This window comes from Colias croceus, chromosome 23 (genome assembly GCF_905220415.1).
Source record: "Colias croceus chromosome 23, ilColCroc2.1".
NCBI lineage: Eukaryota > Metazoa > Arthropoda > Insecta > Lepidoptera > Pieridae > Colias > Colias croceus.
The window spans coordinates 828,096-841,783 of NC_059559.1; the positions used below are offsets into that span (position 1 = coordinate 828,096).

At 35.8% G+C, this 13,688-nt stretch overlaps 1 protein-coding gene across 1 annotated transcript in view; it reads left to right on the plus strand.

Moving 5' to 3' along the window:
• LOC123702208 (dynactin subunit 1) overlaps positions 1–8,713 on the plus strand; it is a 46,225-nt gene extending 37,512 nt beyond the window's left edge. Inside the window, exons 26-32 of the mRNA XM_045649888.1 lie at positions 1,390–1,428; positions 3,673–3,757; positions 4,115–4,277; positions 5,024–5,143; positions 5,771–5,881; positions 6,481–6,578; positions 8,181–8,713. Coding sequence (XP_045505844.1) covers positions 1,390–1,428; positions 3,673–3,757; positions 4,115–4,277; positions 5,024–5,143; positions 5,771–5,881; positions 6,481–6,578; positions 8,181–8,265 — 701 coding nt within the window. The 3' untranslated portion in view covers positions 8,266–8,713. The remainder of the gene's footprint in view (positions 1–1,389; positions 1,429–3,672; positions 3,758–4,114; positions 4,278–5,023; positions 5,144–5,770; positions 5,882–6,480; positions 6,579–8,180) is intronic.
• The last annotated feature ends 4,975 nt before the right edge of the window (positions 8,714–13,688 follow it).

A 13,688-nucleotide genomic window follows, 5' to 3' on the forward strand; every position in this document is an offset into this window, starting at 1 on the left:
TAAATTTATATTTATAAAGGTATATTTATGTTAAAAACTCATGCAGAATATATCCATTTTAACTTATCCGCGTTTCCACTTAGCAACATGTAAGTAACTAACAACATTTGACACTAAGTATGTAAGTATGCTCTCTAAACTAAAACAAGCTGGCAACGTCGCGCGTTAGGTGACAAAGAAACGTGCGGTTTGGCAACGTCGCACGCCAGCTCGCAACGATACGTACTAATATAACTAAGATAACGATACATTTGGGAACGATACTTGCCTATTGGCAACGTCGCGCTACTTCTAGGAACGATACGAACCAACTGGCAACGTCGCACGCTGTTGTGCGTAGAAAATCTTTAGCGTCAAATGTTGCATAGTGGAAACGTGCCTTGTTGCTTGTGTTTAATTCAATGTTTTAATAGTGGCATGGATCATATCGTATCATGTCATTTATAGTATCATGGATTATTTTAATAAGGGATGAATGAAAAGTTAGATGTGTTTATTTTTATGGTGACATCGTTCAGTCGCCGTTTCGGTATGGTCTTAAGTCAGCAATTTTTAAGCTAAAAGATTGTTAAGCTAAGAGGTGCTGGGTTCGATTCCTAGAGAAAACTAAGTTTGAAACGAGAAAATATTTAAATAACATTTTTTGGGGTTTCCTTCGCAATGAACTTTATGATTATGTCATAAAATATTATGTTAAAACTTAAAAGACTTATTGGTGTGTGTATGTATACATTATTTTACTATATTGTAATTATTATTTTTTATATTTTTAATGGAAATACCATCGATTTGGTCCTCTGTTGTTCGATGGTGAATTTTTTAGAAGAATGTTGGTGTAGTAATGATACCTTGCTGACTTAAAACATGTAGGACATTAAGCCACCTACAATTTTAATTTTAAAAATATATTGTTTAATTTTAAAAGCTATCATCTATACTAATATAAATAATATATAAAGCTGAAAGTTTGTTAGTTTGTTTGTTTGAACGCGCTAATCAACTACTGGTCCGATTTGAAACATTATTTCGGTGTTAGATAGCCCATTTATGGAGGTAGGCTATAGGCTATACATATATCATCACGCTAAGACCAACAGGAGCGGAGAAATGCGGGTAAAACCGCGGGGCACAGCTAGTATAAGTTTATCATTCAAAACTCATGGTGGGCGTAATTATTTAGATTTATAAGATTACTAGTGGTCCGCCCCGGCTTCGCCCGTGGTACCTACATGTTTAAACTATCCTATCTCTCAAGTTGGATCGAACTGCACATGGTGTGCGAATTTTATTATAATCGTTTAAGTGGTTTAGGAGTCCATTGAGGACAAACATTGTGACACGAGATTTATATATATTAAGATAAGACTAATATTAGTATTTTTGCATTAGCTGTGGCCCCGACGGCAACAACACAGAAAGAGGAGCCACGTAAGATACATAATATATATGTGTATAAATAATGTTGAATGTCTTTGTGCAGCATGCATTTTATTTTCGCTGTATGTTTTTTTATCTGTATCGTAATGGGACAAGGCTAATTTGGTAATAGAATAACGAGTGTTGTCAATTATTTAATAAATGCCTGGCAGAGATCACTGCATAGTGATAAGGCCGCCCTTTGTGCTTTTATAAACTTATTTTTGTAACTTTTATGATACATATTTTGTTTCTTACACAATAAAGTGTTAAATAAATACATAAATAATGGTCCCTTGAATAAACTTCTTCCTTGTCCCTTTAATAACACTGTTCTAAAAGGGTCTCACTGTTGATACATGCCAAATAAGCCTTGCCGAATTTTAATTTTTGATTCTTATAGACTAGTCTTTAACGTGCAGTTATTTTCTATGTGATAATAAAATAAGCAATGCTTTAACTTTTTTCGATGGCAATTTCCAAGAAAATTAAAAGAGACTCACTGAAAAGTTCTTATACATACAACTATAAAAAATTTACGGAGGAATATATGTTTTTACGTTATGTTATAACATAGACAACGCGGGCTCCAAAAAAGTCTGTGCTTTAGCAATGTTTTTCTACAAAAATAGGTAAAACACAAGTCCGACTGAAATGAAAGAAAACTGTAATTTGTAACAAGATTAACAGAACAAAAACAGATTATACATAATATATTATCTTGTTTCTGAATCACATGAAGAAGAATATAGGTTGGGGAGGCATGTGGCAAAATTCATGACAGCCTTATACGCTCAAGTTTGCGCATTTTTTTTAATTTGCAGGCATGGCGAGCTTTCATTTTAATGTTCTTAATATTATTTTGTAAATGTGTTAAAATGGATTCTGTCAATACCATATTGTCTATGCAATATTGATAAATTATATCAATTAAGTTCTGTTTTTAAAAATAAGTGGAAATTGGATCTCGAAAATTTGTCAATTCCATGGCATGTTTTGGTATATCATTTTGGAATATCGAAGCAAACAGGTAAGATTTGTGTAAGAGAGGATAAAATAAATATATTTTTTATTGTAATTTATCCAATAAACTCTCCAATTGTGTATGACAGAATTTGTTTTAATGTAACTAATTTTCATACATAATAATATGTCAAACTGAAAAAGGTAACTTTGGACTAATGGTAAATTAAAACCAACGTGAAGGAAGGTTATTATGAGTATAATAAAGGTGATATGTTTTGAAATAATGTGCTCATATAAATATTAAGATTGAAAATTTTTAACCTTACGGTGCATTTACACCATAGAAATCTAAATAACAAGACACTAGAAGTCGTAAGCACGCCTGTCGCCACTCAGGTGACTTCCAAGCCACCAGTGCGTTCGTCGCTATTCAGTTGCTCTCGAGACATGATTTACACCAAACGAACATAGCTTGAGCTAGAGCAAGAGCATTATTTCGTTATCTTTTAGTGTAAACGAAAACTCGTATTCATTGTTCCTCAGTATAAGAACATTGCAAAGAATCTTTTCGAACACACTAAGAACAAAGAATGCTCTACGCGTGTTTACACTAAAATAGTTTGACATAGTGGGGTTACAATGAGCATATTGCTCTTTTGATGTAAATGCACCGTTAGATCTATCTAGTCTTACTATAAAATCTATGTGATTAATTTTTCATATATTTTATTGATGTTTTAACCATTACATGTCTTAGAATTAAGCTTTCGTGTTTAATTTTATTTTATAGCATTTTTAAATTCTAATTAATTTTAAAACAAGGAAAGTACAGGTACAAGTAGGTATAATGCCTGGCGGCTTACCATGTCTTAAAGCAGAACTAAAACCAGAGTAGGAAAGTGATGGCGCTATAGTCGACGAGAACGTTCATGGCACGCAGAGTTGTAAAAGTTGCAAAAGGGGAACAAAAAAACTATTTTATAATTTTTAGTTCCCCTTAAACTATTTAATAATTTTAATCAGTTTTGTAAGCATCTGAGATTGAAAAGACCGGTTATCGGTCATTCATTTCAATGGCACGCCCAACCCTAATGACTTACGTCACTGGCGCGTTTTACAACTCGGCGTGCCACGAACGTTCTCGTCAACTATAGACGACATGTAGCTCTGTCAGATTTCCAAACTAGATTTAGTATTGCTTTAAGACGTCGTGGTAACTCTCCATTCTTTCCTTGTTTTAGGAGTGTTCTTCGTCTTAGTTCTTATCTTTAAAGTAAATTTTTCTTATAGAAGAAACACCGGTTAAGGTGACACCAGGAGTGGCCACCGGCGAAGTCAATGAAGCGTTGCAACACCAACTGAAAGTTCTTAGCTGGTAAGTAACTTATCACGGGTAGGGGCTCATACATCTGTTTCACTGACCGATTTTCTTTAAGGGCAAGTAAGTGCTATCAGCCTTCTGTGTCCTGCCAGATAGATTTTTCTTCGTCTTCACCTCCAATAAATAACTAAACTCACAATCATGTTCAAAAACTGCTTGAAACAAAATTGTCTAGATGCGTCTCTAGTTACCACTTCAGTCTTTTCCTCCCATTTTCCCTTCCACTCCTTTAATTCCATTGTCAATACTTTGTTCATGTGCCACAGTCGCTAATCACTATCTGCAGACGACCTGCTAGCTAGATTGCTCTTACAATCAATCAAATTTAAATTAATTGTGTTCGTCCACCAGGCGTGTGGAACGCGAACGCTCAGCCCGTATCGCGGCTTGCGCAAGAGCAGAACGCACGGCAATACGCAGTTTGCGTCCCCTGCAGCACCCCGCAGCGCCCGCAGCCCGCGCCCGCCGGCAGGCCGCCGCGAGACTCGAGGCCGACCTCGCAGCGCTGCATACTGTGAGTATACACAAACACGTGCACAGACACGCAACACACACACAGATACGTAGAGCTGAGTGGAGAGAAAACCAGCGGCGCCGCGGGCATCCGCGCGACTCGTTCGAGCTTCTCATGCGATAATAAGTATTATAGTAATGAAAATAAAGTTAAAATTCATATGACACGGAAACTGCGCTCCGCTTCGCCGCGCTTCGACGCTCTTTTGGTGTGAGTTGACCCTAACCGTCAGCGTTCTTTTTACTTGACGCGACTTATATCTCTATTTTACGCCATTTTCAACTTATCAAGTAGACTAACACATGCAAACAAATACGTTACATACACACACGTTACACCCGCTGGCAAGCCGCGGACCTCGCCGCGTTGCACACTGTGAGTAGAGATGAGAGGAGAGAAAACACACATCACATACACACACACGAATAGACAGAGACACGAAGGTACTATACACACACACGGAATAAACGTGGCGCATCCTATAAGTGTCACACGCGTAGAGAGAAGGGGAGAAAATAAATACAAACACATGCATAGGACAGGGAAACATATATACGCATACGCAGACACGAACTCAGCCAAATATAACTACACGCACACAAACACGCATAAACCACATGGACCGTGCAATTCTGTCTGTTCTTCCATTCTGTATATCACAGACAAAGCCGCGGTGCACACCTAGCATATTTAGTAGTAAAAAAAAAACGTTTGAGTACATAATATGTTTTTGTTATTTTTTTAAGGAATGGACGTTATTCGTGGCACGTTCAGGTCTCGTCAAGTTTCCCGAAGAGCCGGGGAAGTACGCGAAGGCGCTGCAACAGCACAAGGAGAAACAGAGAGAGATTAGGAGGCAATTGGAGGTTTGTTGTATGTGAGAGAGAAAGAGAGAGAGAGAGAGTGGGAAGTAAGAGGGAAAAGGGAAAAAATATCTAGAGAAACATTTTTTTGAACCTCTAATTGTATGTTCTCTGTGGGTGGCCGAGTCAAGCGTCCACCCCGGTTTGGCGTGACAAAATGCGGGTTCGAGTCCCGCCTCGTGATCGAATTTTTTCTATTCTTTATAATTTCATATGAATGTTCTCTTCCAGGTTTAAATCACTTCTTATGCGTGCAAAGGAAATTAGATTTTTGAAGTGAAACTTCTTTATCGGGGTTGGAAAAAAGTTAGTGTAACATTTTTTCGTTACGCGTGACATTTTTCCGTTACGCGCCATCTTTTTCTTATCCCTACCACGCGTGATTCGACGTATTTCTGTAAAGTTGCATATAGTAAATTATTTTTTGAAAAATAAGGTCATAAAGAAGTTTCACTTCTTACGTGTGTAGTGTACTAGTACACGCACATATTTTTTTTATTTCAATTCGATTGATGTAAAAATATTTCGCAAATCTTTAAGTGGAAATCATATATTTTCGGATTAACCTTCCATTCACAATTATTCTAATACACAAAGTACATACTATACTTGCTTATTTTATTTTAACAGGAGAGACTATTCGCGCTTCAAGCCGAAGCCAGAAGTTTGATATCCATCCACCGACCTTGGCGTTGTGTTGAAGCCGACTTCACTGAGTTCCCCGCACCTGAGTTGACAGCGGTGAGTGACATTAGTTGGTTATGTGATATGAGTGTGTCAAGTAACATGAGTTAGAAGCGGTAAATGGTAAAACTATGTTATAACGATTGAAAAGTGCTTCTAGAAGTTGCGAGATTGACATGAGTTGCGAGAGTGACACGAGTTGCGATATTGACATGAGTTGCGATATTGACATGAGTTGAGATATTGAAATGAGTTGCGTGATTGACATGAGTTGCGTGATTGACATGAGTTGCGAGAGTGACATGAGTTGCGAGAATGACATGAGTTGCGAGTGTGACATGAGTTGCGTGATTGCCATGAGTTGCGAGAGTGACATGAGTTGCGATATTGACATGAGTTGCGAGTGTGACATGAGTTGCGAGAGTGACATGAGTTGTGAAATTGACATGAGTTGCGATATTGACATGAGTTGCGAGATTGACATGAGTTGCCAGTATGACATGAGTTGCGAGAGTGACATGTGTTGTGAAATTGACTTCAGTTGTGAGATTGACATGAGTTGCGATATTGACATGAGTTGCGATATTGACGCTGGGAAATGAGATTAAAATTTTTTCCTCAGTATTTTTTTTTCAATATTTTGTATTATTTCTCAGGCACTCACCGGCAAAGCGGTGGACATTGGTACAATAAAATATCCCGGCAACGCGACCGACAACGACACAATATACGTGACTCCATCGCAATTGGCCAAGTGAGTATTTTCTTTATTAAACTAGCCTTCCGCCCGCGGCTTCGCCCGCGCAGTCAAAGAAAAGCCCGCATAGTTCCCGTTCCCGTGGGATTTCCGGGATAAAACCTATCCTAAATCCTTTTTCAGGTCTCAAGCTATGTCTGTACCGAATTTGAAGTATCCATGCAGTGCTCTTTGAGTTTATACAAACGGACAAAAAGGAGAATGCCCATTTTTGGTACTGGTTTTTCTCATGCATCAAGACAACAATACTGTTAAAAAAATCTCGGCAATTTAGAGGCCTTCTTACCATCGGAAAATATATTTTGAACAGGGAATGTTTTGTAAAATCTAATAAGACATGTAATTGTTTAGATCCGTTATTATAGATTTAGTGTCCATTACCGTTCACATTTTTGGTACAGGAATTTCTCATGTATCAAGATAACAATACTTTTAAAAAAAATCTCGGCAATTTAGAGGCCTTCTTACTATCGGAAAATATATTTTGATCAGAGAATGTTTTGTAAAATCTAATAAGACATGTAATTGTTTAGATCCGTTACCATAGATTTAGTATCCATTACCGGTTACCACGGTAACCAAGCGGTAACTATTATGACATTTACTATGGTAAATAGCTAAATGTATTAATGTCAATTATTGTTTACATTGAATTACAAAAAAATCAATTAACATAAAATCACTTTTTAAGGTATTGTTTATACACTGTAGGTTGTTTTAACATAGATAGTGAAGTAAAATAATAGAAATATATATAAAAAAATATTATTATGACATATAGCTTGGTAGGTAACCAGTTATTTCTTATTTTTATCTTTCTTCGAATATGTAGTGAAAAAATGATTCAAACAACAACAACAACATGTAAACCGAATAAAAACTCTATTGGCATTTTTTAAATCCATATATATTTAGGTTTTCTTGAAATCCGTCTCGGAAGATTTCTGGTGCCTACCTACACTAGACGATGAACAGGTAGACTTTGAAAGCATAAGCTCTACGCATAGATTAAATATGTTGAACGAAAAATAATCTTCGGACGATAAAATACTACCTAAATAACAGATAAACCAAACTAAATCGGGGTTATTTAAGTTTTGAGGTTATTTCACATTTTTCTCAATATCTTGAAAACCCCTGTTTTTATCACAAAAAAATCAATTCGTTAAAATCTTTTGAATATCGAAGAACCCTCCAAAACCACTCCGGCATTGACGCAACACTATACTGTGGTCCATACTTTCATGGGCATTCTCCTTTTAAGAACTGTATTTTTGGCTTCGATATCGATTGAAGATCACGCTCTAAATATTGTTTAAAAAAAATATTCAATGAACAGTTTTGACTTTCCTACGATTTTATTATATACTAGCTGTGCCCCGCGGTTTTAGCCGCATTGCTCCGCTCTGTTGCTTAGCGTGATGATAATATAATATAGCCTTCCTCGATAAATGGGCTAGCTAACACCGAAATAATTTTTCAAATCGGACCAATAGTTCCTGAGATTAACGCGTTCAAACAAACAAACTCTTCAGCTTTCTAATATTAGTACAATAGATAAAGATGTATGAATATTAATGTATGATTTTTTTTCCACAGTTTACGAGAGTTGGTTGAAGAATTAAAGTCTGATGAAGTTCAGTTGGACTTGAAGCCTTTAGACCACACGGTGTGCGCCGCGTAATAATATTTATATTAAAAAAAGTATTTTTTCCATTATTCCAATATATTTAAAATTTGTTTATTTTAGTATGAATGGAAATTTATATATTTTGTTCATGAAATTGTAAGTTGAGAAATGTTTATAATAATTATAGATAATTAATTATGTAGGTATAAGAAGAATCTTTTATTGTATAATCGTTTATTTATTTTGGCTGCTATTAGCTTTTTATTATTTTAATATGACAATTGTATGCTTAAGGAAAATTGGCGCGAATACTAATGTTTTTTATTTTTTTTTTTTCAATTGACAGATGTATAAAATTATAATTTATAATCTGTATTCACTCTATAGTCTATGTCAAACGTCAAGTAAGCGCGCGCACACCGCTTTGGTTATGTCAAAGAAAAGGCCGTCGCATGCGTGTTACAATAATTATAACAGTACTTAATAAAAATGCATATTTATACATTTTGTTTTATTTACCTGCCTTTCCCGACATTTTATTATGAACATACACTAGCTGCTTGTTCCGGCTTTGGTCGGATTTGCCCTCTCGGGTCAATGATTTATCTCGTAAAAATACTTACTTAATATTAATTTTTCATTTATTCTGCATTTTGAGTTATTATACTGCTGCCTGATATAAATAAATAAATAAATAATAAAATATATTAAACTAGATAATGGTTTTTGATTATTACCTATATTGTGCCTTATCAAAAAACAAACATTTTCTAAGCAAATAAAAATAATTGTTCAGTTAAACAGTAGGCAGTAGGTGTAGCGTAGGTGTAGTGTAGTGTAGTAGGCAGGCAAGTAGGTGTTTAGTTCGCGGTTGGCGCGTAGTAGGTATTGACTTGAGTTTACAAAAAGTAAGAAAAAGTAACAAAATGGATGACGATCAGTTACTTTTATTAGCATCATTGTTTTACTTCTGGAATTTTAAAAACTACGTCTGGAATTTTATAAGTATTTTTTACGTACTCAGCGTATGCAAAACTATAACCTCCTTTGAGATTAGTATACCAACAGTGGGACATCCTGTATATAGAAGTAGAACAATGATGCTAATAAAAGTAACTGATCGTCATCCATTTTGTTACTTTTTCTTACTTTTTGTAAACCCAAGACAATACCTACTACGCAGCCGGCCAATCGCGAACTACATACATATACACACTTGCAACATTTACAAATACAGACAAAAATGCTCATAAAATAAAAACTACTGGGCATATCCGAATAAAATTTTTATGGGACCAATTCGACACCATCCCGCATCGAACAAAAAAAGAATCACGTAAATCGGTTCATAAAACCTCGGAGTAATCGCTAATCGGTGTACATGCTACAGTCAAAACCCTGAACCAGTCAATATCCTTATTGACGGTTATTAACGTTATTGACTAAGGGCGTCGGTTAATATCCTTATTGACTGGTTTTATCTGATAAAATCAGTTAATAAGGATATTGACCGGCACCCTTAGTCAATATCCTTATTAACTGATTTAAAGAGCAGACATTCAGTCAATATATAGGTTTGAATAGATTTTAACAGATTAATTTATAGCTATAGCTTATATTTTAATTAACAGATTAATAGATTTTTCGCTATTGTTTTACTTGCCCATTACAGAAAGATTTAAGTGTCAAATTCGACCCAGTAGGTTAGGTTAGGTTTGAACTGCGACCCTCACGCACGAGCCGAGCGAGCGAAGCGAGCGTGCCGCGGCAGCGGCCGGCGAGTGCCAGAACCGACTCGCTATTGTTTTACTTGCCCATTACAGAAAGATTTAAGACTGAATGTCTGCTCTTTAAATCAGTTAATAAGGATATTGACTAAGGGTGCCGGTCAATATCCTTATTAACTGATTTTATCAGACAAAACCAGTCAATAAGGATATTAACCGACGCCCTTAGTCAATAACGTTAATGACCGGTTCAGGGTTTTGACTGTAGCATACATACATTTAAAAAAAAACATACCGGCCGAATTGATAACCTCCTTTTTTTGAAGTCGATTAAAAATGTATGGAAACGCTGCGTTCCGAATTTCTGATCAGAAAAATTGAAAATGAAAATATTCTTACAATGTGCGGCCTCGGCCTAACATGATACAAATTGCTAAGTGCTTAGTTATTAGTGCTTGGCTCGGTGCCAACCATTCAAACCTAATTCAAACCATTTCTATTCTTTATTTTACATTCAAACCTATTTAGCAAATAGCATATTTAAATAATATGTAAGTAGTAATTCGACCGCCTCCTTGGTACAGTGATTGACGCGTGAGCGTAGAACCGAAGGGTCTTGGTTTCGATTCCCGTTGGAGACGAAGAAAAAAAAAGATGTCTCTGTCTGGTAGGATACAGAAGGCTGATCACCTACTTGTCCCTAAAGAAAACGTATGTAAGTACATAAGTGTATGTACGTTACCTACAGATGTATGTAGGTATGTATGTATAATGCATCTGCCCCTTACCCCACTCGGGGACACGGGACTTCACTTTTACTTTTTTTAAGTAGTAATTAATATCTAATATCATCAATATCAAATATTTTTTATTTATTAATTTATCGTTTTCGGAGTCGGTTTTTATAAATAAGGGAGAACGAGAACTTTTGTGAAACTTATGCTTTATATATTACTAGTGATCCGCCCCGGCTTCGCCCGTGGTACATATTTCGCAATAAAAGTCGTATAAAGGTAGCATATGTCCTTTCTCGGGTATCAAAATATCTCCATACCAAATTTCATGCAAATTGGTTCAGTAGTTTAGGCGTGATTGAGTAGCAGACAGACAGACAGACAGAGTTACTTTCGCATATTTATAATATTAGTATGGATTAGATTAGACCGCGTTTCCAAAGAAAAACCCGCATAGTTCCCGTTCCTGTGGGATTTCCGAGATAAAACCTATCCTATGTGTTGTGTGCTAAATTTCATTGTAATCGGTTCAGTAGTATTTGCGTGAAAGAGTAACAAACATATTATACACATACACATCCATCCTCAAAAGCTTTCGCATTCATAATATTAGTAGGATAGGATTGGATGATCATTCATTTTGAATATAAGTAAAACTCCTCCGAAGCGCCTCGGCTGATTCTCATGAAGATTTTTTGCATATAGGGTAGGTCTGATAATAATAATTGGAAAACATCTATTTTTGATACCCTTGTCCTAACTGCTAACGAAGTTTCATTTCACAACAAAGAAAATCCCATCAAATATTAAAATACCACAGAATGAGCATTATTTATTAATAAACAAAATATGTGTGCAAATTGTTTTCCAGTCATTCAATTTGAGCATAGTTCATCGAAGTTCACATCAAACGAGAAATTATTTCATAAGCTCGCCTTTGATGTCGTTATTAAAAATACTCGATGGAAACGGCGGGAAAGCACGACGGGGTTGCCTGTATTGAATAATTGTGTGTAGTGTTGCAATATTGAATATCATATTGTATTGTAAATTCATTTAAATTTTAAATACTTTATATAGTGAAGCTACTAAGTGAAGTGATAGATGATAAAAAACAACACGAAATATTTTACGTTTATAAAACATAGACTAATCCATACTAATATTATAAATGCGAAAGTAACTCTGTCTGTCTGTCTGTCTGTTACTCAATCACGCCTTAACTACTGAACCAATTTGCATGAAATTTGGTATAGAGATAGTTTGATACCCGAGAAAGGACAAAGGATAGATTTTATCCCGGAAATCCCACGGGAACGGGAACTATGCGGGTTTTTCTTTGACTGCGCGGGCGATGCCGCGGGTGGAAAGCTAGTTTATAATAAGTAAGGCCAAATCTATACTTCTATACTAATATTATAAAGAGGAAGGGTTTGTATGTATGTATGGTTTTCACGCATAAACTAATGGACCGATTTTGATGAAATTTTGGCACAGACAATCTTTAAACCCTGAGAAAGAACTTAGGCTACCTTTTATTATGAAATATGTACCACGGGCGAAGCCGGGGCGGACCGCTAGTACCTAATTAATATTTTATTTATTGAATTTTGATGTACATCAAAGGATTTAGGGTAAACATTTAACAGGTCCACATCAATATAAATGTTTTAGAACTGGTTATCTAGGACTAGATTTCCGCCCGCGGCTTCTCCCGCGTTTTAAAGGAAAACCCGCATTGTTCCCGTTCCCGTGAGATTTCCGGGATAAAAACCTATCCTATGTGTTACTCCAAGTTACCCTCTATATGTATGCTAAATTTCATTGTCATCGGTTCAGTAGTATTTGCGTGAAAGAGTAACAAACACACACAGATACATACTCACAAACTTTCGCATTTATAATATTACTAGCAGTCCGCCCCGGCTTCGCCCGTGGTACCTACATGTTTACGTTTTTTTTTTCATAAAATTAAAAACTATCCTATCTCTCCAGTTGGATTGAACTGCACATGGTGTGCGAATTTTATTATAATCGGTTAAGTGGTTTAGGAGTCCATTGAGGACAAACATTGTGACACGAGATTTATATAAGTATATTAAGAGATGTACATTTTATGTTGTGTATGTGCACTTTTTAGTACTTAAAGATAAGCTTAATTTTTTAATATTTAAAATACAATCTATTCATAGTAGTAGCAACTCTGCTTATCTCTTCTTCACGCCTCGTCCACTGAACCGATTGGAATGAATTTTTTTCCAGGGATAGCTTGAAAGAAAAAGAGGAAAGGACAGTGGAAAGCTTTTATCCCATTAATCCAACGAGAACGGGAACTATGCGGATTTTCTGTGTATCTTAAGATACACAGGCAAATTCGCGAGCAGAAATCTAGTACATACAAATAAAACTAACATAATATGAAACTATGGAACAACTTCGTTTAAAATATGGCAATACTGATCTGACAGTTACGCGGTTCAAACGCAATGAAAAAAGTAATAAATCATAAATATCGCATATCGCATTTTAACGTTTGCAACACTGTGGGCAATTACAACATTCCACGAACATATTTCATGTGAAATATGTCGTTCATATATTGCGATTTTTAATCTCAATAAAAAAGTTTAATATCTAACTTTTGAAAGGAAACTTCTGCGTTTGAGAGTAAAATTTTCAAGGTCGCTTCATGCCAATACCGTCACGACATGGAGTAAGGCGACGATTTTGGTATCTTTGAATCTTGCCAAAGAAGTTTCACTTCTGACACGTATGCTCGGCACACACGCTTTTTTTACAAAGACTTTATAATTGAAAACCTTTATAAAAAACTTAGGTACCTACTGTCCGTCCTGGCTTTCGTCAAAAAATATATGATATTTTTGTGTTGATACAGATTATAATAATATTTTAGCCTTAGATACTTAAAGGGACTATCTTACAGTAAAATAATTCTTCAAATCGGACCGGTGCGTGGTCCCTGAGATTAGCGTGTTCAAGCAAACAAACAAACTCT